General features: G+C 42.3%; 1 protein-coding gene across 4 annotated transcripts in view; it reads right to left on the minus strand.

The window, feature by feature from the left end:
• FIG4 (FIG4 phosphoinositide 5-phosphatase) overlaps positions 1 to 24643 on the minus strand; it is a 179017-nt gene that overhangs the window by 81373 nt on the left and 73001 nt on the right. For all 4 annotated transcript variants that reach the window (XM_042253324.2, XM_042253325.2, XM_060419504.1 and 1 more), the window contains 7 exons: positions 23617 to 23779; positions 23093 to 23190; positions 15143 to 15276; positions 13730 to 13846; positions 11700 to 11745; positions 10551 to 10699; positions 9385 to 9551 (listed from right to left, as the gene is read on the minus strand). In XM_042253324.2, the coding sequence (XP_042109258.1) occupies positions 9385 to 9551; positions 10551 to 10699; positions 11700 to 11745; positions 13730 to 13846; positions 15143 to 15276; positions 23093 to 23190; positions 23617 to 23779 (874 nt within the window). The remainder of the gene's footprint in view (positions 1 to 9384; positions 9552 to 10550; positions 10700 to 11699; positions 11746 to 13729; positions 13847 to 15142; positions 15277 to 23092; positions 23191 to 23616; positions 23780 to 24643) is intronic.

Consider the following 24643-nt stretch of genomic DNA (forward strand, 5'->3'; position numbering starts at 1 on the left):
ACACAGTCAAAGGCTTTGGCATAGTCAATAAAGCAGAAATAGATGTTTTTCTGGAACTCTCTTGCTTTTCCAGTGATCCAGCAGATGTTGGCAATTTGATCTCGGGTTCCTCTGCCTTTTCTAAAACCAGCTTGAACATCAGGAAGTTCACGGTTCACATATTGCTGAAGCCTGGCTTGGAGAATTTTGAGCATTACTTTACTAGCATGTGAGATGAGTGCACTTGTGCGGTAGTTTGAGCGTTCTTTGGCATTGCCTTTCTTTGGGATTGGAATGAAAACTGACATTTTCCAGTCCTGTGGCCACTGCTGAGTTTTCCAAATATGCTGGCATATTGAGTGCAGCACTTTCACATCATCTTTCAGGATTTGGAATAGCTCCACTGGAATTCCATCACCTCCACTAGCTTTGTTCGTAGTGATGCTTTCTAAGGCCCACTTGACTTCACATTCCAGGATGTCTGGCTCTAGATTAGTGATCACACCATCATGATTATCTGGGTCATGAAGATCTTTTTTGTACAGTTCTTCTGTGTATTCTTGCCACCTCTTCTTAATATCTTCTGCTTCTGTTAGGTCCAGACCATTGCTGTCCTTTATCGAGCCCATCTTTGCATGAAATGTTCCCTTGGTATCTCTAATTTTCTTGAAGAGATCTCTAGTCTTTCCCATTCTGTTGTTTTCCTCTCTTTCTTTGCATTGATCGCTGAGGAAGGCTTTCTTATCTCTTCTTGCTATTCTCTGGAACTCTTCATTCAGATGCTTATATCTTTGCTTTTCTCCTTTGCTTTTCGCCTCTCTTCTTTTCACAGCTATTTGTAAGGCCTCCTCAGATAGCCATTTTGCTTTTTTGCATTTCTTTTCCATGGGGATGGTCTTGATCCCTGTGTCCCGTACAATGTTATGAACCTCATTCCATAGTTCATCAGGCACTCTATCTATCAGATCTAGGCCCTTAAATGTATTTCTCACTTCCACTGTATAATCATAAGGGATTTGATTTAGGTCATACCTGAATGGTCTAGTGGTTTTCCCTACTTTCTTCAATTTGAGTCTGAATTTAGCACTAAGGAGTTTGGAAAGCTGGCAAATACATTCCAAAATGGACACATCTATACTCCTCTAAGAACCAATTGCTACATCCTTTCGTTAAGGCTATCTGGCTATATATACATATATGTTTTTAAAGATCCTGAAAATATCTATATTCTGACCTAATAAATATGCTCCTGAAATTTTCATAAGATAAAAATATGCAAAAAGATGTGCATTTAAAAGAAACATAAATACATAATAAAAACAGGTAACCATACTATGGTGCTTCTAAAAGACAGACTGCCACAAGGCTACCAAAAATTAAGTTGTGAAAGAATATTTAGGGTCATAATGACTACTCACATTATCTAAAAGGGCAAAAGCAGATATACATTACCTGTACAGTAACTAGAAGGATCATGTTCTGCTAAATATGAACAAGTCGCTATCTCTGAAAGGTGAGGATTATATGATTTATTTGTGAGTTATTTTATACTTTTTATAATTAGCATATATTACCTTTATAACTACAAAAAAAAAAAAAAAAACACCATTCATTCATCCAAGAGCCTACTATGTCCCACACTAGGGATATGGTCTATACATAACTGATTCTGGCTTTCATGGGGCTTACATTCCACAGCGGGAAGCAAAAATAATACTCAAGTAAATAAGGTACAGGGTACTTTCAGAGGATGTTAGTTCTTTGAAAACATAAGAGTGACATGAGAGTGATGAGAGAGAAGAGGGACACTTAGGTCAGGTGGTCAGGGAAGCGGGTGGAGGCTGCACAATGTCAAGAACAGCACGAAAGTGGAGGGGGGAGCGGGGGGCTGGAGGGCAGGGGGCAAAGAAAGAGCAGGACTGCGGACAGTGAGGCAGACCACACACAGCCTCGAAGGTCATGGCAAAGAGTCCGATCTTAAATTTGAAGAGAAGCCCTGGAAGGGATTTCAGAGTGGGGAGTGATATGATCCAACTCTCGAAAGGATCACTGTGGCTGCCGTGAAGAGCGAGAACAGAAGAGGGGAGGCCGAGGGAGGAATCAGGAGCCACGGCAGCTGTTCAGGGCCACCAGCTGTCTCAACCAGCCCGGCAACAGTGAGCAGGAAACAGCAGAAGGATTTGGGATATACTCTGGAGGTGGAGCCAACCAGGTTTGCTGAGAGATGAGACCGGGGAGGATAAGGAGAATAAAGAAATTAAGGATGATTCCTAGGATTCTGAACTGAACAGTGGGAGCAGAGGTGAAAAAAGAGAAAAAGTAGAGAAACAAGTTTGGGGCAGAGTCAAGTCACTTCCTGCTGGAAATGATTCATTTGAGATTCTTCTCAGATATCCGTGGTAGGAAGAAACTTGGCCTCATGACTTTCCCTCCATAGTTTCTCATGAATATTTCATCTTAGATGGCAAAAGCAACTTTGTAGATGTAACTGAAATGACTAATCAATGACTTCAGCGTAGGAAAATTATCGTGTCTTACCTGGATCGGCCACTGGAATCATAAGAATCCTTTAAGGGCAGAAGAGGAAAGCAGACAGATTTGAGGCACAAGGGTTGATGCACCATTGCTGGCTTTGAAGATGGAGTGGACCACAAGCCAAGGAAGGTAAACAGCCTCTCAAACCTTAGAATTGGCCCCAGCCAACAGCACATGGGGACAGCAGTCTGAGAACCACCTGGGGTTCTGCCAGCAACCTGAATGAGCCCAGAGGCCTCCAGATCAGAGCCCACATTCTGACTTCATTGCTCTCATTTGAACTTCAGCCAGGTGAGAGCCTAAGCAGAGAACACAGCTGGGTAATGCTATTCCCAGACTTCTGAACCACAAACAGTGGGACATAATAAACAGGTGTTGTTTTAAGCCACTGAGTCTGTGATAATTGGTTATGGCACCTGTAGAAAACCAACACAATATTCAGGAGGAAATGCCTGCAAGGTAGGCATTTAGATAAGTCTGGAGATCAGCGGAGGAGTCAGGGAAGAGCTATATATTTGAGTGTCAAACGTATGGTATTTAAAAGCTGGGTGAGATACCCCTAAGGTGAAAGTGTAGAAAGAGTTTAGAAATAGGGCAGGAGAAGTCACCAGTGAGACTGACAGACACAGCACAGAAGTGAGCTTCAAGAAAGAGGGAGCGCTCCACTGTGACACAAGCTGCCAAACAGCTGAGCAAGGTGAACACTCCCCTAGTTTGGCAGTGGGAGACTGTGGGAGATTGTGGGCGATTGTGACAAGCATGGGTTTGGGGGCATGACAGGGCAAAGGCTCAGTGAAGCAGGTGGAGAGAACAGGATATGAGAGAGGGAACAGGTGTGCAGATAACACTTCCAAGAGGTTTTGCTTCAGGAGAGCAGAGCTTTTGTTAGCAGTGGGTGTGGTTAAGAACAGAAGGAAAGATTAGATGGAAAACACAAGGTGTGCCTCTATGCTCGTGGAAATGAGGCCACAGAGGGGAGAAACTGACCGCACACGGCAGTGAGCATATGAACAGGGGTTCAGTGCCTGGGTCGGGAAGATCCCCAGGAGAAGGAAATGGCAACCCACTCCAGTATTCTTGCCTGGGAAATCTCATGGACAGAGGAGCCTGGTGGGCTACAGTCCATGGGGTCACAGAGCTGGACATGACAGCAACTAAACACACACACACACACACACACACACACACACATGTATATACACGTGTGTATATATATGTACATACAGCTGTTCTAGTATTAACTGTGCAGGTATGTTATATTTTTTTCCTTAAAATAGGATTTCAATTCAATAAGCTTCAGAAAAAAATATTCAGGTTTACCTACATATAAATATAAAAGAAAATCAGAGCTTGACAAGGAAGTAACAATTATAAACTTCTTTCTAACATCCAAAGAGAATACCGAGGTACTTGTTCTTTTCTTATTGATGTCCTACAACTGCTTATGTAGCCAGTTATAAGAGAAACCAAAGGACGTTTCTTAGAAAGAAAAGAAACCCCAGAACATGGTAACAATATGTGAAAACTCAAAACAGGTTTTAAAATGAGCCTGAAAGGGAGTCAGGTGGGTTACCCACATAGTATTCATCTGTCTATATGAACCAACGATAAAATTCTTAACCTAATTTCAAGAACCTTCCTGTCTACCTCAGAGACATAAGATGGAGAGACTGATTCACAATCTTGAGTGCCTAAAGAAAACGGTTCTATTAATATATTACCATTATATAATATCCATTATAATTTAAAAATAAGTTGTACACCCCAATGGCACCATGCTTCTCAAAATAAATAGGGCTGTTTTAGCCATATTATTCATAAAATAATTCTTTTCATGATAGTTCCTCTTTCAGTTGTGCATAATTCTGCTTTACCTTTCCATTGTGTGCATGTTACTTACTTACGACCACCTTCTGTCTTTTAATTGTTCTCCTTTCATTTTTAATCATGCACAGCTACACATTCCCTCTCTGCGCTCTAATCTTACTGAAAAACACATGACTTGGTCCTTAAGTGTCAATCAGTTCAGTTCAGTCGCTCAGTCGTATCCGACTTTTTGCGACCCCATGAATCGCAGCACGCCAGGCCTCCCTGTCCATCACCAACTCCCGGAGTTTATTCAAACTCACATCCATCGAGTTGGTGATGCCATCCAGCCATCTCATCCTCTGTCGTCCCCTTCTCCTCCTGCCCTCAATCCCTCCCAGCATCAGTCTTTTCCAATGAGTCAACTCTTCGTGGCCAAAGTATTGGAGTTTCAGCTTTAGCATCAGTCCTTCCAATGAACACCCAGGACTGATCTCCTTTAGAATGGACTGGCTGGATCATAATGACTCCCAATTCAGGAACAACCCTGAACAGGAGAGGACAAAAGATTGGACGACCCTTTCCCCAGGGCAGTTTTAAACCTTGTTCAACACATACCCAGAGGTATAGGTACTTGTTGGCACATGACTTACATAGCTCTTCAAGCTGAATTGTGTTCCCCACAAAAGGGATATTAAAAGTCTTAAGCCCCAGGACCTGTGAATATGACCTTATTTGCAAATCAAGTCTTTGCAGATGCAATCCTGTTAAGATACAGCCACACTGGAATGGGGCAGGCCCTGGTGTCTTCATAAGAAGAGACACATGCACACAGGGAGAACGCCACGGAGGCACAGCACGAGAGGAGAATGGCGTGTGACACCAGAGACAGAAACGAAAGCACACAGTTTTAACTGCAAGCCAAGGATCAGCAGCAATCCATCAGAAGATAAGAAGCAAGTAAGGAACCTCCCCCGGAGCCTTCAGAAGGAGCACAGCCCTGCTGACACTTGATTTCCACCTTAAAGCCTCCAAAGCTGTGAAACAGCACATTTCTGTTGTTTTAAGCCACCAAGCTTGTAGTGCTTTGTTACAAAGTCCTAGGAAACCAGTACAATAATGAAGCATAGCCAGTGAGACTGACTTTAGAGAGACTACCTTAAAACCATTCTAATTTACAAAACCAAGTGAAACCACATGTTATTTTTAGTGTTTTTAGCTATTTATAATAATCATTTGCAATAATATTGTAGCCACTTGGAATACATCAATACATATTAATATCTTTATTGGGAACGACAGCAGTAAGTGAATAAAGGATGATGGGAATACTTCAATATTTTTGCTTTAGAAATCTAGAATTAAAACTTACGCCACTGACCTGAATTTCTAAATTTGACTTTCCTAACTCTTGATTTTTGTTCAGATTAATATACTTTGATTGTAAAGTTCCTAAATCCAGCTCAAGGAGTCATGCATACAGAGTAATGTCCAAACACTCTAAAGGTCTATAGTGGCTTTGTGGTTTATGTTGCGCATTGAGCTTACCAGCTGTATAACGGCCATAATTCTCAGTGAATTCAAAAGACATGATTTGAGCAGTCTAAGAGCATTACTGATAAGCTACACGTTATTAGGCTGATATACTTAGCCCTGTTGATTTCTGAATTCAGGGAAAAGGGGAAGCTGGGGAGGGCATAGGCAATGAATTAACTCATGCATTTATTAATTCAGTCCATAAATAGTTCATGTGCCATGAGCAAGGCAGCAGGGACACCATAGAGAACCAGCAGTAAATAAGATGCTCATGAGCTCTTGGGTCTCACGGTGGGGGATACAGGGACACACAACCCAACTAATAGCACAGTTAAGGATTTAAGTGCAACTGTGCCAGGTGCTGCAAAGGTGCAGAATGCTACAAGAACAAAAACTGGAGTACCTTCCTTGAGAAAGTGAAAGCAGAGTGAGCCGAAAGGCTCAGAAGACTGCAGTCTTATGTTCCAGTATTCCAAGGGGCACAGCAAGAGCCTCTGGGAGAGGAAGCCTAACCTAGTCAGGAAAGAGTGAGAAGGTCTGTGTGTCTGGAGAGCTATGATGGGGGAAGGAGATGGCATGAATGGCAGAATGGCAAGGTAGGGGGGGCCAGACCACACAGGACCTCTAGGTCTGTCCCGCACGTCCCCCCACACCCACCAGGCTGCCAACCAGCTTCCAACCCCTCTGCAGCGTGGAAATAGGGATGTCTTACTTGATCTCGACTCCAAAGTGACCCCCATGCTCCTCACTTCCTGCTGTTCATGCTTTAGTGTGATAGATATCCTGTGTTGAGTAGTGAACTGTTTCTCTCTAAAAAGATATACTGAAGCCCTAAACCCCAATATCCACTAATGTAATCTTATTTGAAATTAGGATCTTTTCGGACATAATCAAGTTATATGTGCTCAGTTGCATTCGATTCTTTGTGACCCCATGGACTATAGTCCACCAGGCTCCTCTGTCCGTGGGATTTTCCAAGCAAAAATACTGGAATGGGTTGCTATTTCCTTCTCCAAAGGATCTTCCTGACCCAGGATTCAAACCGAGGTCTCCTGCGTTTCCTGCATTGGTAGGTGGATTCTTTACCATTATGCCACCTGGGAAGCCTGAACCAAGTTAAGATAATGCCATACTGAATTAGAGTAGACCCTAATCCAATTAGGGCTTCACAGGTGGCGCTAGTGGTAAAGAACGGGCGTGCCAACGCAGGAGATGTAAGAGACCCAGGTTTGATCCCTGGGTCAGGGATCCCCTGGAGAAGGAAATGGCAACCCACCCCAGTATTCTTGCCCAGAAAATCCCATGGACAGAAGAGGCTGGCAGGCTACACCCCATGTCGCAAAGAGTCAGACACAACTGAAGTGACTGAGTGTGCATGCACGCTAATCCAGTATGACTGGTGTCCTTACAGGAAGAGGGAAACTTGACACAGATCTAGACATACAGATGAAGAAGACCATGCGACAATGGAAGCAAGACAGCTGCAGGCCAAGGATCACCGAGGACTGCTGGCAAAACATCACAAGCTGGGGAGACGCATCCTCCTCCGGGGACTTCACAGTGAACTTGGCTCTGCTGACAACTTGACACTGAACTTCTACCTCTGAACTGTGAGGTAAGTTTCTGTTGTTTTACATCACGTAGTTCATAGTATTTTGTTGCAGCAGCCTTAGGAAACTGTCACAGATTCTGCTCGTGTGTGGGTGGGTCCACAATTTGCTTCTGAGCAACGGTATATGGCAAAGTGATGGCATGTCACCCCACGATTACATTATGTTATGTAAGACTGTCTTGCCAGAAGACTTATTCTAGAGACCCTTTCCCATGCCAGTGATGAAGACGCAAGCTGCCATGATCCCTACAAGGAACAAGTCCACAAAGAACTGAATTCCCCCAACACAGCACATGAGCAGGGAAGCAGATCCTCCCCGAATCAGGCCTCCAGGTGAGACCACAGTCTGACTGACATCTCCACTACAGCTTGGTGAGACCCTCTGCAGAGGACCTGGCTAAACTGGGCCTGGAATTCTGACCCACAGAAATCGTGAGATAATGAATATATGTTGCTTTAAGGTCTCAATTTTTCAGTAATTTGTTAGATAGCACAGAAAATGAATATGCTTGCACAGAAGTATAGCAAACCACCTCTGCATTCTCTCTGGGCATGGAAAAGACTGAAGGCTGACTCTTTTGTGGATGATTTCATGTATTCTCCTGAGGTTCCCAGCGCTGGAGACACCTGCAGTTCCCTTGGCGTGAGCACAGGCTTCTTCTCACATCAGGCATTTTCCTGCTACTCCCTCCTTGGGAAGCCAGTGATCAATCACCCCTGGTTCCCGTGCTATGGTCCTTCTGGCCAGGACCTAGGCCAACGCCATGCCAGCACCCTCCCCCACGGGGCCTCCTCTGGTCACCTGGTAGGCCTAATGATCCTTTGGCCTAACCAACTCTAGGAGAGGGGGCCATTCCCAACATGGCAGCCCGCTCCTCAGCCTGTCCCTCTGCTTCAGCTTTGCTACACAGCAGCCCAAAGCCAACAGTTCCACGGGGTCCCTCCAAGGAGAGAACACTACGTTAAGCCTGCCCTGAGTCCAGTTCTCTCCAGGCTGGAGGTAAAGGAGCAGGGTTGGGGGACAGTCACTGCACAGCAAAAATTCAAAGAATCTCTTTGCTGACCTCTCTTCTCTACATTTTGTAAATGTTTTTGTCTTTAATCTAGTTTAAGGGTCCAAGCCTCACAAAATCAACCTGAGCTCTTCCTTTAAAAATTCTGTGCACGGGACCTGTCTCACAATCACTTTGGTGAGTGACATCAGAATGGAGGCAGAAAAAGTGCCCTTTTAACTACCTGTTGCGTTAGTACTCCCAAGTCATAAGATGACAAAAGACTAAAATTTAGTGCTAATGTTACTTCTCATTTCTAGCTGCCATTTAAAAGAATCAGTGATATTCACATTGTTAGACAACTGTTAAAATGGTGAGCTCTATTTAAAAATAATTATTCAACACTCTTAAATTGATCTATGTATTACCAGGACTTCCCTGCTGGCTCAGCTGGTAAAGAATCCGCCTGCAATGAGGGGAGACCTGGGTTCGATCCCTGGGTTGGGAAGATCCCCTGGAGAAGGAAAAGGCTACCCACTCCAGTATTCTGGCCTAGAGACTTCCATGGGCTGTATAGTCCGTGGGGTCACAAAGAATCAGACACGACTGAGTGACTTTCACTTTCACTTTCATTACAAGCAGAAACTAGGAATGAGGCAGAAGCCAAGGAATCACAGTACTGTGAAGAATACAAAAGGTCCAGTTACAGGTGGCCAAAGTGCCCTACTTAAAATACAAAGTTTATTCATTCATTTACTGCATATTTACTGGGCACCTCCTAAGTGACAGATTCTGTTTTATTTAAACTTTTAAAATATTTAACTTTGACGTTACTTTTCCAATTAGCTTTAAAAACAGGGATATGTAAAGGAGAAAAATGTGCATCAGGATAAGTCTCAGAAATGCATATAACTCCAGAATTACCTGAAAAAGCATTGCTGTAATATCGAGATAGAGTCTGCATGATGTCTTTTGAGTGTTGGGTCCATGGTGCTATCTTTCTGTAGGTTTTTACACGATGAACAAGTTGGGAACCACCATACTGAAGGGACAGGGTATCCCCATGGTCTTCATAGAGTTCTTCAAACAACCTAAGAAGCCCAAGTAAAACACACAAACACTAAAGAATTTCATCCGAAGTATTATACACCTTATTCACTTAGCTACAGATTCAAAACAAGTCTTTTCCTACATGAATTCCTCTGAGCCTTTCTTTTCAAGTAGACTCTTCAACATCTTGGAAGATAAATACATATGCAAAATGTATTACATTTTATAGTAATAGTCCAATAAGCAACAAAACCACAGAGAACTCTAAGGGGGGAAAAAAAAAAGAAACAGGGAGACCAAAAAGCATAATCTACCCAAGCCTAGACCAAGGTGGTTCTACTCTTAAAAAGACTCCTAACTTTCTGCAGCCTGCCAGCTCAATTTACCTCGCATGATAGAATTTTCTGTTCTCTCTGAATTGCCTTTGGAAGAAAGGACAAGCTCTTATCACATCAAACCATATTCTTTCCTAGAAATACATGTTTGAAACTTACATTTCTTCAAGTGCCGTTAAGGTTTTTTAATGTAGCGATGGCTGAGATCTGGCCATTTGTAAGCTGAGAGCTCTTTTGGACAGAGCCTTTATGACTGTCTCAGAGGACTGATAACAGTGATCACTGCATTTCAAGAAACTTCATGCACTGTCATGGACCCAATGGACAGTGAAATAACAGTATTTCTTACCGAAGAACCAATCTTTTATCTATCTTACCTGTTTAATTCAAAATATATGAAGGCATATTACTTTTTTTCCTAACACAGCCTGAGATTTTTTTTTTTTTTAAAGAAACTCACTAGTTTGGATTTATCTAAAGTACACAGTGTTTTTTTGATAATTAACATGAATAGGAAAACAAAACCATGGCAACAACACATAAGGCTTTAATAGAAATAGATGTTACCAAATTTAAATAACATCTTTTAACAACATAATTTTTGAGAAGCCAAAAGGGGAAATAAGTTCATAGAAGTCCTTTATGATTAATCAAGTTTGCTTTCTGTCATTACCAGCACTTGAAAGGCAAGAAAATAAGGCTTACCTAACTGCATCTGTATCAAATTGTAGATTCGGCTTGTCAATTAAGCCCAAGGAGTACAGTTGATAAGCCAGAGCACATTTCCCCACCATAAACTGTGCTGTGTTGGTGCGATCCAAACAGTCCACACAGTTGGTTCGAAGAACACCAGTCTAAGAGAAACACCAGTCAATCATTATTCAGTCACCAGAACTACTTCCATCCTACTCAAGATTTCTTTAAGACAAGCTACAAGTAGGGTGTTATTTCTGAACAAATAATGAAGCATTTTTTTCACTATAGAAGGTTATATTTGCTATTCACAATATTGCTCCAATAGCATCATTATACCTTCTATCTATATTTGAATTTTTCTTTAGTTTAACAAGACTAAAGAAAAATTTAACAAGATAAAACAAATAGCTAACATTTTCCACATGTACCAATTAGTTAAATATGTGCTTTTCCTGCTGGTCTATCTCCTTTATTGTACAAACCAAAATATTTAGTGGCTGAGGCCATTTCATTCTTAAAGCATAATTAATATATATAGTGATTATCTGGCTCATTTTCCAAAGTCCTTCTAATTTATTCTTTACACATTTCTGTTTATGTTCCTATTTCCAATAATTTGATATTATATGAAAAAAAATCTATGAAAGTGAAAGTTGCTCAGTTGTGTCTGCCCCTTTGTGACCCCATGGACTATACAGTCCATGGAATTCTCCAGGCCAGAATACTGGAGTGGGTAGCCTTTTCCTTCTCCACGGGATCTTCCCAACCCAGGGATCGAACCCAGGTCTCCCGCATTGCAGGTGGATTCTTTACTAGCTGAGCCACAAGGGAAGTCCAAGAATACTGGAGTGGGTAGCCTATCCCTTCTCCAGTGGGTCTTCTCAACTCAGGAATTGAACCAGGGTCTCCTGCACTGTGGCAGACTCTTTACCAACTGAGCTATCTGGGAAGCCCCTGCAAAAATATATGGGCCATTACTGTTTCAGCTACACATCCTTTCCAAGAGTTACACATTAGCTGCAAGGCATTAAAACTTGTTCTCAAATGATTAATAATGTTGCATTCAATAAGAAGTATCTCTCTCCATGGTTGCTTTCAGAAAACATCACACACAGTGGATACAGATTTTGTTCATTATTAACACAATGTCATCTATACCTGCAGGCGACCAGTGGGAATCACGTATCCTCCTAGTTCATTCCACCTGTGTTTAAAAATACATGCTTTAATTTTAAAATATTTAATAACATAATCTATATTCATATTTGGTACCAGCTCTTTATTAAGAATCAAAGTAATAGGGCTGAACCCCCCCAAATAATCCGTTGATTCAGTTTACTTTCTCGGGTAAGTGAATTTGCAAATAACAGAGATGGAATGCTACCCATGCTCCCCTCAAAGGGAGGCCAGGAAAGGAGCATCTTAACCTGCTCCAGCCCCGCACACTAGCATTTTGTCACCCACATTCATCCAAAGTCTCTTGCTTTAATTTAAGCCCATTTCCTGTTTGTTTCTATAGACATGAATAATAATTGCAGATCAACTTTATAATACAATCTACCAGGCCTGCTCCTTCTCCCCTCGACTTTAGGAGGTTCTACTTCCTCCAGCTTTCCTTCATGGAGTTTTGCTACAGTCCTTTCGTTGTTTCTACAAACTTCTTTATTATTTTCCTTCCCACATGTTTTCTCCATGCCTTCACCAATGAAGGCATGGGGAAATATTCTAAGTACTATGTAATGACATTAATCTTTTATTATTTAAAAGAAGGTGCAGTGCAGAAAAAGAGTTAACACAGCAGGCCTGACTGCTATCCTCAGGAAGGCCCACTTGCAAGGCTGCCCCTTGGCTGGCGCTGGGAACTTTAATTTCCACTATTTCCAGAACAGACAAGCATGGTTCGTGGTACCTAAGCTGTTTGTAGAAGCAACGTGGTTTGCTGAACAGCCTTTCCTTCTGGGAGCCTGAAATTTTGGTAGCTGCCAGGCGGAGCTGCCTGCGGGACCACTTCCAGTAAAAACCCTGGCACCAAGTCTTCAATCGTCTCCCCTGGTTGGCAACACTTCACATTGGCTGTCGCAAGTTGCTGGGGGAACTGAACATGCTCCGTGTGACTCTAGCAGGAGAGGACTCTGCAAGCAAGTGCCTCATTTCCTCTGGGCTTTGTCCCATGTGCTTTCTCCCTTGGCTAATTTTGCCTTGTTTTGCTTGTTCATAATAAATCACAGCCAAGAGGACAACAATACACTGCGACCCCTGAGTTCTCTTAGGAAATCACCAAGCCTGGGAGGAGTCCTGGGGACCCTGGTCACAGGTGCCCTGAAATTCAAACTATAATAGAAGGATTACTTGCAAAGATGTACATTAATAATTGGTTAGGGTTTTTTTCTTGCTTTTTGCATGCTTTTTCTTTCCCATTATAGTTAACTTTGCTAACTGACAATAAAAAGCTGGAAATACATAATATTGGTTCTTTAAAGATAAATTAAGCACAGATGCTTGATCTGAAGAAGCTCACAAAGTAGTAATGAAGAAAGATTTGTCAGCAAATGACTATAATACAGTGATAAATTTCATTAAAATATTAGTATAGACTGGTCTGACTCTTTGGGACTCCATGGACTGTAGCCCATCAGGCTCCTCTGTCCACGAGATTTTCCAGGCAAGAATATTGGAGTGGATTGCCATTTCCTTCTCCACGGGATCTTCCTGACCCAGGGATCAAACCCGGGTCTCCTGCAAGCAGATTCTTTACTGTTTCCGCCACCAAGGAAGCCCCAGTGAAGAAAGATCTGTGAGCAAATAACTAACACAGTGACAAATTTCATTAAAATGTTAGTTAAATACTAATCTATAGATGGGTGCATAAGAAAAAATTTTCCTGCTCCTATTTATTACTGAAACACAGAATTCATTACAGAAAGTTTTATTTTACAGAAATACCTTATATAACATTTATTCTAAGAAGCAAGAGATTCTGTGGCTTCCATCTCAAGGTATGTACCTGCCAGGAGAATCTCCTACCCTCATGAACATTCATTCCACAGACACATGGGCAGGGTGTCGTCTCCTCAAAGGAATAAAGTCATCTATCTTCCAAGGAGTACAAACTGCTCATGTCTAGAATATTTTTTGTCTATAAGAGCTAATGTCTAGATATCTTTTAGGTTTTAAAACACCATACGTACTTTTCATCTGGCCGCAGAATGCTACAGTAAGAATCGGGGCGGTTTACAAAGAAGCCTGTTTTCTTCACCACACTTTCTGCGATCACGTTCAGGCGATCTAGAACATTACACAGCTTGCTGAGAGCAAGGAGGAAGAGGAAGAGAAGTGAGAAGGGCCCGACTCTTAACATGCACCTATGTTTATACCCAAAGCCAAGGCTACAGTAATGATACTTGGGAATGTAATTTTTCAAATCTCTGGTCTGTACTCAATAGGGACATTGTAAGAATTAATTTCTAGAATGCAAGGTGTACTCAATAACTAGCAAGATTTGGCACAAGAAGGGCCTGTAACTCAATAGCAACTGTTGGCAAGCCTTAAACTTGGCACATGGCATCTCCCAGCAAGAGCTTTTTCCAAAGCCTTTCACTCCCCAAGAGTGGAGTCAGTGAAGTCAACACGCAGTCATAAAATGTGAAGAGAGCACAATGCTCAGTGCGGCTGTTTGGGAAGAAAACACTGGGAAATAAATTACTATGAACGGCACCAACCAGTAACCAGGCTTATACTCTGGGAAAGTGTGTGTGTGTGTGTGTGTGTGCATGCGCGCGTGCACACGTGCATGTATCTAACTATGTAAAATGATTCAGAGAAAAGTACAATGAGTCAAGTGCAAAACAATACAGTGACATTAAGAAAACGAGAGAGCGAGACCTTGATGTGAACCTAGTGTTTGTAGGACGCCCAGCAAATGAGTCAAAGGACAATGCAAGGTTAATGAGAGCTCCCTGGAAGAGACGAGTTTGGAATCGGAACTTGACGGTGGGAGAGGTGGGAAAGCACCCTGGGAGGTAGGGAGGAGGACTGGAGGGAGACATAGGAAACATAGGAACAAAGGGTCCAGAATTGGACTTCGGCTGCTACACTGGAGACAGAGCCTGCCGGTTAGCTTTTGCAGGAGCAGAATAGCACTGGGAATAAAGAAGGAGTTATTATATTCTGGAACCAACCAGATGCTGGGGCTTTCACATTACACCAAGGGGTCTGGATTTACTGTAAACGGTCAGGAGTTAGTGCTGGTTCACCCACGAGTGAGAACGTCTGAAAGTGGCATCTGAGAAAGGAATTAAACAGGGAGATAGAATGAAATAGAGACAAAAGGTGAAACCAACACCTTTGAGGAAAAGCAGCTGAGGAGAGGTGTTCTGAGATCACTGGGATGCTTCAAAGAGAATTTGCAAATGGCAAAAATGGTGGGCAGAGAGAGTTTGATCAATTAATTTAAGCCCTCTAATTATACACCAGCAGTGAAACAGCCCCTCAAGCAGCTCCACAAAGGAAAATAAGAGTCACTTTACGGGGGAGGTCGCTTCCTGCTATTCTGCATCACAAGAAGAGGAAAACCTAACCAGACAAGACGAGCATCTGCTCACCTTTTGGTGTACTTGGCCATGTCCCATGGAATATAAATAATCGTGTGCTCGGGAGGCAAAAACTGGTTGAGGTAGGTCACAGCAGCTACAAGCTCTTCGCTCAGAATTCTTTCATGCTTCCTTTTTTCTCTTTCCTTTTCCAAAAATTAAACATTGTCAGTGTTCAAACTGCCTTAATTGGAGAACAGACTTTAAACGTAACTTTGCCACTAAGGCAAAACAAAAAGATGAAGTGCTAAATATGAAAAAAATGAAACCTACCTTATTAAAATTAAAATAAATGCTAATAAATAAATATGCCACTGAATTACGATCAACAGATAATGAGCACTAAATACTCAAAGAGACCAGATTTCTTCCTCGTAACCTCCTACAGTCCCAGCAAGTCCAGCTCACCCTACACAGGCCTGTCCTACACCCTCCACACCCCACTGTGGCCAAGGAGAATCCCCGAAGACCAGAAGAGAGGACCCCCAAGCCCCAGCCAGCGAAGGACCAGACAGAAATCAACCGGGCTTGGATGGATAATCCCCAAACTGGCAGAGCAGAGAACGTTTTCATAGCCTTCATATACTTTTAAACTTGACTCTCCTAAGATCCCCTGGAGGTAGCCAAAGCAGCCTTGCCTTCCCCTTTTGCACTGTGGCTGAATGCACTGAAGCTGAGAGGCGCAAATGGAACTATATCTTAGCTGTCCACCTCCTCGCCCGCCTGCTGTAGCTCCGGAGAGACCACACTGTCTCCCACTCAAGGGGAGACACATTCTCCCATTCACAGCGGGGTTGGTGTGTTATTACTCAGCTGTGAGCTTGGAGCTCATTCTCTGCCTCCTGAATTCCTCATCTATAAGATGGGTAACAGCAGCACCTCTCTTAAAGGATTAATGTGAGGTTTAAAGGAGATGAAACATGGTAATTTCTTATCAGAGTATCTGACGCATGGTAAATATTAATACAAAACAGACCATTTGTATTATTATTCTGATCAGGACTTTACTCAGAAACAAACATGAAAATTAAAAGTAACTCAGCAATACAGACTATTACTGGCATCAGGATAGGTCTATGCTGTTTTCAACCATGCTGGTTACTTAACTCTCATTAATTTAATTAGATAATCACCAAGGAAACGAAAGAAAACATATCTATTTTGCATAACTGTATATGTCAAGTGGAGGAATTCAAGTTAAGACCAGTAATAAATCAGTTTTCAATGAACAAATATTAGCTTATTTTTACATCTGAGAAAATTAAATTACATACTTGGAATTTTTCTCAAAAGTATTTTAAACCAACTAGAGAAACAAAAGGTTTGTGAATTTCTTCTGTCAAATCTGACATTTAAGGAGATGCACAAGTAAGGTTACTTCATCAACTTGGGATCATCTCTATGCAAAGAGCATGCTTTATGCAGTCTTCCCACAGCGGGTTCGTTACTGAATCGTTCAGTCGACTGCCTTTGGGTCACAGACTCATTTAACAACCAGATGAAAGCTTTACATATGCAAGTGACTTTGTACATCATTTCAAAGGGTTCAGAGATCCTCCCAATAGCCATCCAAGGCCCCCAGATTAAAGTCCTCTGATGGATAATGACATCAGGCCCTTGGCTGGCTTCCTATTAACCCTGAGCAGCAGCACTGACAGTGTAAGGATTGCTGCGAAATTTTTGTCAAGCAGTGTCTCAAACTTACACACGTGGGGAAGGGGGTGGGAAGGAGACAGTTCATACACAGGGCCAAAGAGAAAAATCAAGAAAGGTATTCCATTTTCGACACTTCATGTGGAGGCAGAACAAAGAGTGACTATCCCTTGATATCTACACACATACACAGAGACACACTTTGACTAGTTAATATGGACTTCTTCCAAGTGAACTGAATAAATGTCTTCTTCTATCCAATGAATAAAGTAACTGATGACAAAAACAATCAAACATTTTTTCTGTTCTACAAAACAGCAACTTAATCTCCAAAGTATTTTCTCGTTATTGTCAGGATTTTTATGACAATGAAATAATAAGCAACAATAATTTTAAAATCTGTTGACTGGCATTTAAATATTAAGAAGTAAATGTTCACTTGAGAAATCTGGGCAGGAACACTTTATCACCACATGTATCTGATATTATATTTTGAACCTGCATACTTAATAGAGAAATAGTTGATTTCATACATCATGAATCTCCATTTAACCATAGCTTTTAACTACACTACAAGGACTCAGTAATATATGAAGAAAATTCACTAACTTAGATTGACATTTATATTCTAGTGATAACTTTTTAATTTAGTGCTTCAGCAATAATTTATTTCTATACAAACAATATCTTATTGCCTATACATTTATTAGAAAATTGTTCATGAAGGTTCTTGTTAGTAGAGTTTTGCTTCTTGAATTTTTTTATGTTTCTTATAGCTACTGTGTAATATCAGGCTGAGGTTATGGGTCATCCAGCTATGGTCTTATATCACTCTGAGTTGACAGCAAGAGAGATGAAATTTCTGAACTGATGTGAACAAAAGTCTAAAAAGTGATGTATTTAATACTTGATTTATTTTACAAAGTCAAGCTCTGATTATTATTGTATTATATATAATAATATTACAGGAGTTTGGGGTGTTGGCAGTCATCTAACTGCCAAGGAGACCAATAATTTCCTAAGCCAAAGAGTGACAGAGGGAGAATTAAAGCTTCCTGCCTCACTGTCCACGGCTCCCCTCCTCATCACCTTCCTCCTCTGACACACACACACACACACACGTACCCTTATGATTCTGTCCTCCCATTAAAATAACCCCTCCCTCCAGGTTTCAGATTCCTTTCCTCTCAAGTACATGAGGCCCCTGATCATCCCTTCTTTTTCCTGTATTCTCTCCTCTCTTTAAGGATCTCAAACAGATCCTTCCCAAACACTTTAAAGCACATCATGATCTCTTCAGGAAACAACAGCCAGATGAAAATACCAGCTCTTCCACATTCCTCACTAGGTGAGGATCCCACCAGTCCATCCTAAGGGAAATCAGGCCTGTATATTCATGGGGAGGACTGATGCTGAGGCTGAAGCTCCAACACTTTGGCCACCTGATGCAAAGAACTGACTCACTGGAAAAGACCCTGACACTGGGCAAGACTGAAGGCAGACGAAGGGAACAACAGAGGATGAGATGGTTGGATGGCATCACCGACTCGATGGACATGAGCTTGAGTAAGGTCCAGGAGTTGGTGATGGATAGGGAAGCCTGGCGTGCTGCAGTCCATGGGGTCGCAAAGAGTCGGACACGACTGAGCGACTGAACTGAACTGAGGGAAGAAGTCCTCCTGCAGCTCAGTCCAGGTCACTCGGTGCCCTGGTGCTGGGAACATCAATGAGCGTCATCTTACCTGGCCCGCCAGCAGCCTTTGCCACGGTCAACTGCTTGCTTCCTTCACCATGAAACACGCCTTCTCTTAGCTGCCAGAGCACAGCACTCACCTGGTTTTCCTCCTACTTTCCCATCTGTCCCTCCTCTGAGCCTTTACGGGTTCAGCCTGCTCTACCTGGACATCAGGAGCTGGAGGTTCTCAAGTCGAGACCAGAGGCTCCCCACTCTTCTCTCGGTACCCTCGGTTGGGCATCCTCTCCACACCCACATCTTCAAATATCGCCAGGACTCAGATGGGCCATCGTATCACATCCCAGCCCAGACCTCTCTCCTGAGCTTCCATCTCACACAGCGACCACCTACTTACCATCTCCTTTGACAGGACTCCATCCATCTCAAACCTCAACACATTCAAGCCGCACTCACCGCCTTCCCTCACAGACAGTCTGTGTTCCCTGGCTCAGTGCCTGGCATCACCACCCATTCACCTGAGTGAGCCAGAAACCTGGGGGTCAAGTCTCGCCCCTCCCTCTCCCTCATCTCAGACCCAGCTCATCACTGGCTCCACTGCCTGTGTGCACTCCTCCCCACCTCTGCCATGCCACCCCAGCTGCGGCCAGTTACCCCTTTTCTGGATAATTATAACAGCCTATGGGGTCCTCCAACATCGAATTTAGTCTGTACAATCCATTCGTTCTCTACGTTGAGATCAGGACAACCTTCTCAAAACAGAAATCTGATCACCATCTTCTCAACTCTACAAAACCTTCGATGGTTTTGGAAAGTCAAGATAAGACCTGACTCATTAACACACCCTACAAGGCTCTGCAAGTCTGCATAACTACCTCTCCAGTCTCTTCTCACAACAGGCTCTCCTGCTTGCATTCTCTGGGACCCAGTCAGAAAGGCCTCTTCTTCCTCAAACGACCTTATGCCCTCCTGTCCCAGGGCCTTTGCGCCTGCTGCTCTCTTTCCTCTTGGCCTTGTAAAGGGCTCTTCGTTCAGAGGCGTTGCACTGACTCATCACCTCTTCAGGAAGACTTCTCTCCCGCTATAAGCTCTCCCAGCATTGTAACCCTGTCTTGGTACCTCTGCCTCACTTTACCATCTCCTGTTAGACTGTGAGCCCAGAGAAGGCAGGGACTGTTTTTATGACTGCCTTGGCACAAGGAAAATCTTCAAAACTGTTAACGGTGGCTTCAATGGACATAGGACTCCTTGGTTTCTAATTAAATTGAATTATGCTTATTATAATAAATGATCTCAGTTATCCAGGTCATACAGTCAGCAAAAACAAGACTGGGAGCTGACTAAGACTCAGATCATGAGCTCCTTATTGCAACATTCGGACTTGAAGAAAGTAGGGAAAACCACTAGGCCATTCAAGGATGACCTAAATCAAATCACTTACAGTAGAAGTGACAAATAGATTCAAGGGATTAGATCTGAGTGGCATCCCACTCCAGTACTCTTGCCTAGAAAATCCCATGGACAGAGGAGCCTGGTAGGCTGCAGTCCATGACGTCACTAAGAGTCGGACACAACTGAGTGACTTCACTTTCACTTTTATGCATTGGAGAAGGAAATGGCAACCCACTCCAGTGTTCTTGCCTGGAGAATCCCAGGGACGGGGGAGCCTGGTGGGCTGCCGTCTATGGGGTCACACAGGGTCGGACACGACTGAAGCGACTTAGCAGCAGCAGAGTGCCTAAAGAACTATGGACAGAACTATGGACATAAGATTGTATATGAGGTGGTGACCAAAACCATCAGCAAGAAAAAGAAATGCGAAAAGACAAGATGGTTGTCTGAGGAGGCCTTACAAAGAGCTGAGAAAAGAAGAGAAGCAAAAGGCAAAGGAGAAAAAGAAAGATATACCCATCTGAATGCAGAGTTTCAAAGGACAGCAAGGAGAGATATGAAAGTCTTCTTAAGTGAACAATGCAAATAAAGGAAGGCAATAGAATAGGAAAGACCAGCTATCTCTTCAAGAAAATTAGAGATACCAAGGGAACATTTTATGCAAAGATGGGCTCGATAAAGGACAGAAACTATGAATAAAACAGAAGCAGAAGATATTAAGAAGAGATGACAAAACACACAGAAGAGCTGTACAAAAAAGTTCTTAATGACCTGGAAAGCCATGATGGTGTGATCACTCACCTAGAGCCAGACATCCCGGAGTGCAAAGTCAAGCAGGCCTTAGGAAGCATTACTATGAACAAAGCTAGTGGAGGTGATGGAATTCCAGCTGAGTTATTTCAGTCCTAAAAGATGATGCTGTTAAAGTGCTGCACTCAATATGCCAACAAATTTGGAAAATCCAGCAGTGCCCACAGGACTGGAAAAGGTCAGTTTTCATTCCAAACCCAAAGAAGAAAAATGCCAAAGAATGTTCAAACTACCACACAATTGTACTCATTTTACATGTTAGTAAGGTAATGCTCAAAATCCTTCAAGCTAGGTTTCAACAGTACCTGAACCTAGACCTTTCAAATGTAAAAGCTGGATTTAGAAAAGGCACAGCAACCAGAGATCAAATTGCCAACATCTGCTAGATCACAGGAAAAATAAGGGAATTCCAGAAAAACATCTATTTCTGCTTTATTGACTATGCCAAAGCCTTTGACTGTGTGGGTCACAACAAACTGTGGAAAATATTAAAGAGATGGGAATACCACACCACCCTGCCTGCCTCCTAAGAAACCTGTATGTAGGTTAAGAAGCAACAGTTAGAACTAATTTCAAACTAGGAAAGGAGTACGTCAAGGCTGTATATTGTCATCCTGCTTATTTAACTTCTATGCAAAATACATCATGCGAAATGCCAGGCTGAATGAAGCTCAAGCTGTAATCAAGATGGCCAGGAGAAATAGCAACAACCTCAGATATGCAAAAGATACCACCCTAATGGCAGAAAGTAAAGAAGAACTAAAGAGCCTCTTGATGAAGGTGAAAGATGAGAGCGAAAAGGCTGACTTAAAACTCAACAGTCTAAACACTAAGATCATGGCATCTGGTCCCACTGAGAGAGTGAGAGAATGAAGTCGCTCAGTCATGTCCAATTCTTTGCGACCCCATAGACTGTAGCCTACCAGGCTCCTCTGTCCATGGGATTTTCCAGGCAATAGTACTGGGGTGGATTGCCATTTCCTTCTCCAGGGGATCTTCCCAACCCAGGGCTCGAACCCAGGTCTCCCTCATTGTAGACAGATGCTTTACGGCTTCTTGGCAAATAAATGGGGAAAAAATGGAAACAGTGACAGACTTAATCTTTGGGGGCTCCAGAATCACTGCAGACAGTGACATCAGCCATAAAATTAAAAGATACTTGTTCCTTGGAAGAAAAGCTATGACAAACCTAGAAAGTGTATTAAAAAGCAGAGACATCACTTTGCTGACAAAAATCTATATACTCAAAGCTATGGTTTTTCCAGTAATCATGTATAGAAGTGAGAACTGGACCATAAAGAAGGCTGAGCACTGAAAAGCTGATGCTTTTTATGGTGTTGAAGAAGACTCTTGAGAGTCCTAGGAGAGCAAGGAGATCAAACCAGTCAATCCTAAAGGAAATCAATCCTGAATATTCACTGGAAGGACTGAAGCTGAAGCTCCAATACTTTGGCCACCTGATATGAAGAGCTGACTTTTGGACAAGACCCTAATGCTGGGAAAGACTGAAGACACAGAAGAGGGTGACAGAGGATAGATGATTAGATGGTATCACTGACTCGATGGACCTGAGTTTGAGCAAACTCTGGGAGATAGTGAAAGACTGGGAAGCCTGGTGTGCTGCAGTCCATGGGGTCACAAAGAGTCAGACATGACTGAACGACAACAACAAATACTTATAACCAACTTGTCGGAATAATCTCAGATACTAGAACTGCCATAGCCATAATAAACAAAACACTCGCTTTTCACACTCAGGGTTTTCCTAGCCACAGAATGAGATTCCTCCATTTCATCTGGTTGCAATAGACACAGATACAATTTCCTACCTGGTTTCCTACCCTCCATGCCAGGCTCTGACCTGGCTGCCTGCTCATATACACAAGACACGCTGACCCGACAGTGTACTCTGACATGGAAGCACAGAATTATGAGACCAGGTCACCACTCTGTCCACTGATTCCTAAGCCACAACTGCACCCCAATTTCTGAATCTAGTCCTTAGATCCTATTACCACATGTTATCTTGCCCAGCAGATCTTCTGGATTGTCAAGGGAAGTTACTCTATCAAGGCTAGTCTGTGGGTGTTTGATCTCCATGCTTCCTTCTCCCAGATGTCCTGGAAACTGAGGCAGAATTTCGCCCATACCTAGCTCACCCCAGGAAATTAGAAGACAGACATGCTCATTTCTCTCTTTCCTAGAAAACCCACCACAGAGTCTCTGAACTTACCCAGGGAAAAGGCCACGTGGACTCTGAGGCCAAAGGACAGAGGTTCAAACAGTTCAGACACAGTGAGTCATCACAGCACGATCAACCCACAACCCTCTCCTCCTTTAAAGCAGGCTAGTTAAGCCCTTTCATGTTGTCCAGTGTGATCGAATTTCATAACCAAACAAAGAGCGTGTCATACCTTCACTAAATTCAAGACAATGATGGGCGAGCCAAACCTCTGAAGCATCTGGTCAAAGTGAAGGGCAGCCACGTGGGCAAATGGATCTGCCTGATCCACTGGGAGGGAAAAACAAATCAGTACCAGAATGAAAATTATACAGCAAGAATAAAAGCAGTACAGAGTCTTGTTTCACTTTATAATGTTTATAGAAATGTAACTCAATTGACCTTCTGGTAGTTTCATGTCTCAAATTCCTCTTAAGTGTATCATTCTTCATATATTTATTGAATTCGAATGATTCTTACATTTCTGAATATAATTAATTATATCTACATATTTTAAAATATAACTAATTTTCTAGTGGCCAAAATTAAAAATAAATGTATATAAAGTTGTTGCATAAAAAATATCAGTAGCCCTGATTCTAAATTATCTACTTTTCAGTACTGAAACTCCATGCTTGTATGAAATTTCTGTTGGCAGCAGTTTACTCTCTAATGTGGGTAAAGGAGAGTTACTATTGAAAAGACTGTTCCACTCACATGTAATAGGTGGCTTAGGCATCATAGTTGAAATGTCCTGTGACCAGTATAAGGGAACTGATCCTCTAACCTGTACGTAAGAAGAATAACTTCCTGCAGTAAAAGACATGACAGAAGCATCGCAGAGTATTTGTTCAGTTTCCACTTCATTTGCAACATCACCCTGGAAAGAAAGGTGCATTTACAGGAGTTTTATATTCTCAGAATATTTTCATGGAAAAAATGTCAAGTACAGAATGAAAATATAATTCCTATTCTTAGGCCATGGCACCCCACCCCAATTCCTATTCTTAGGATATTTTAAAAGAGGTAAGTGCTGATCAATATTTGATGCACATATTAAAAAAGGAAAATCATTAAGATGCAATAAAGGAAGGCAATTAAAAATAGCAGAGAGTAGACGAGGGAAAAATAAAATTAAATAGCTAATAATACAGGTAATAGAGTGCAGAGAAGGAGAGAAAAGGAAAACAATTACAAGATATTACAGGAGATTAGTAAGACCAGTGAAATATAAAAATTCAATTCTGAAGACCAAGGAGGAATGAAAGGACAAAAAGTAAGATTCAAATAAAATGCTTGATGGACAGAAGAAGAAAAACCTTGACACAGCTTTACTTATAAAGTATATGAGGATATAACAAAGAATAATTTTAGAGGCATTAATAATGTGCCTGTTTAATTACCCTTGATATATCCAAAACTACATAACAGAGCTGCAAAACTCTGTTCTTGTCCAGTTGCTCAGTCATATCTGACTCTTTGTGACCCCAAGGACTGCAGCTCGCCAGGCTTCCCTGTCCATCACCAGCTCCCGGAGCTTGCACAAACTCATGTCCATTGAGTTGGCGATGTCATCCAACCATCTCATCCTCTGTTGTCCCCTTCTCCTCCTGCCTTCAATCTTTCCCAGCATCAGAGTCTTTTCCAACGAGTCACTTCTTCATATCAGGTGGCCAAACTACTAGAGTTTCAGCTTCAGCATCAGTCTTTCAATGAATATGCAGGACTGATTTCCTTTGGGATT

The sequence above is a fragment of the Ovis aries genome, chromosome 8 (genome assembly GCF_016772045.2).
Source record: "Ovis aries strain OAR_USU_Benz2616 breed Rambouillet chromosome 8, ARS-UI_Ramb_v3.0, whole genome shotgun sequence".
Lineage (NCBI taxonomy): Eukaryota > Metazoa > Chordata > Mammalia > Artiodactyla > Bovidae > Ovis > Ovis aries.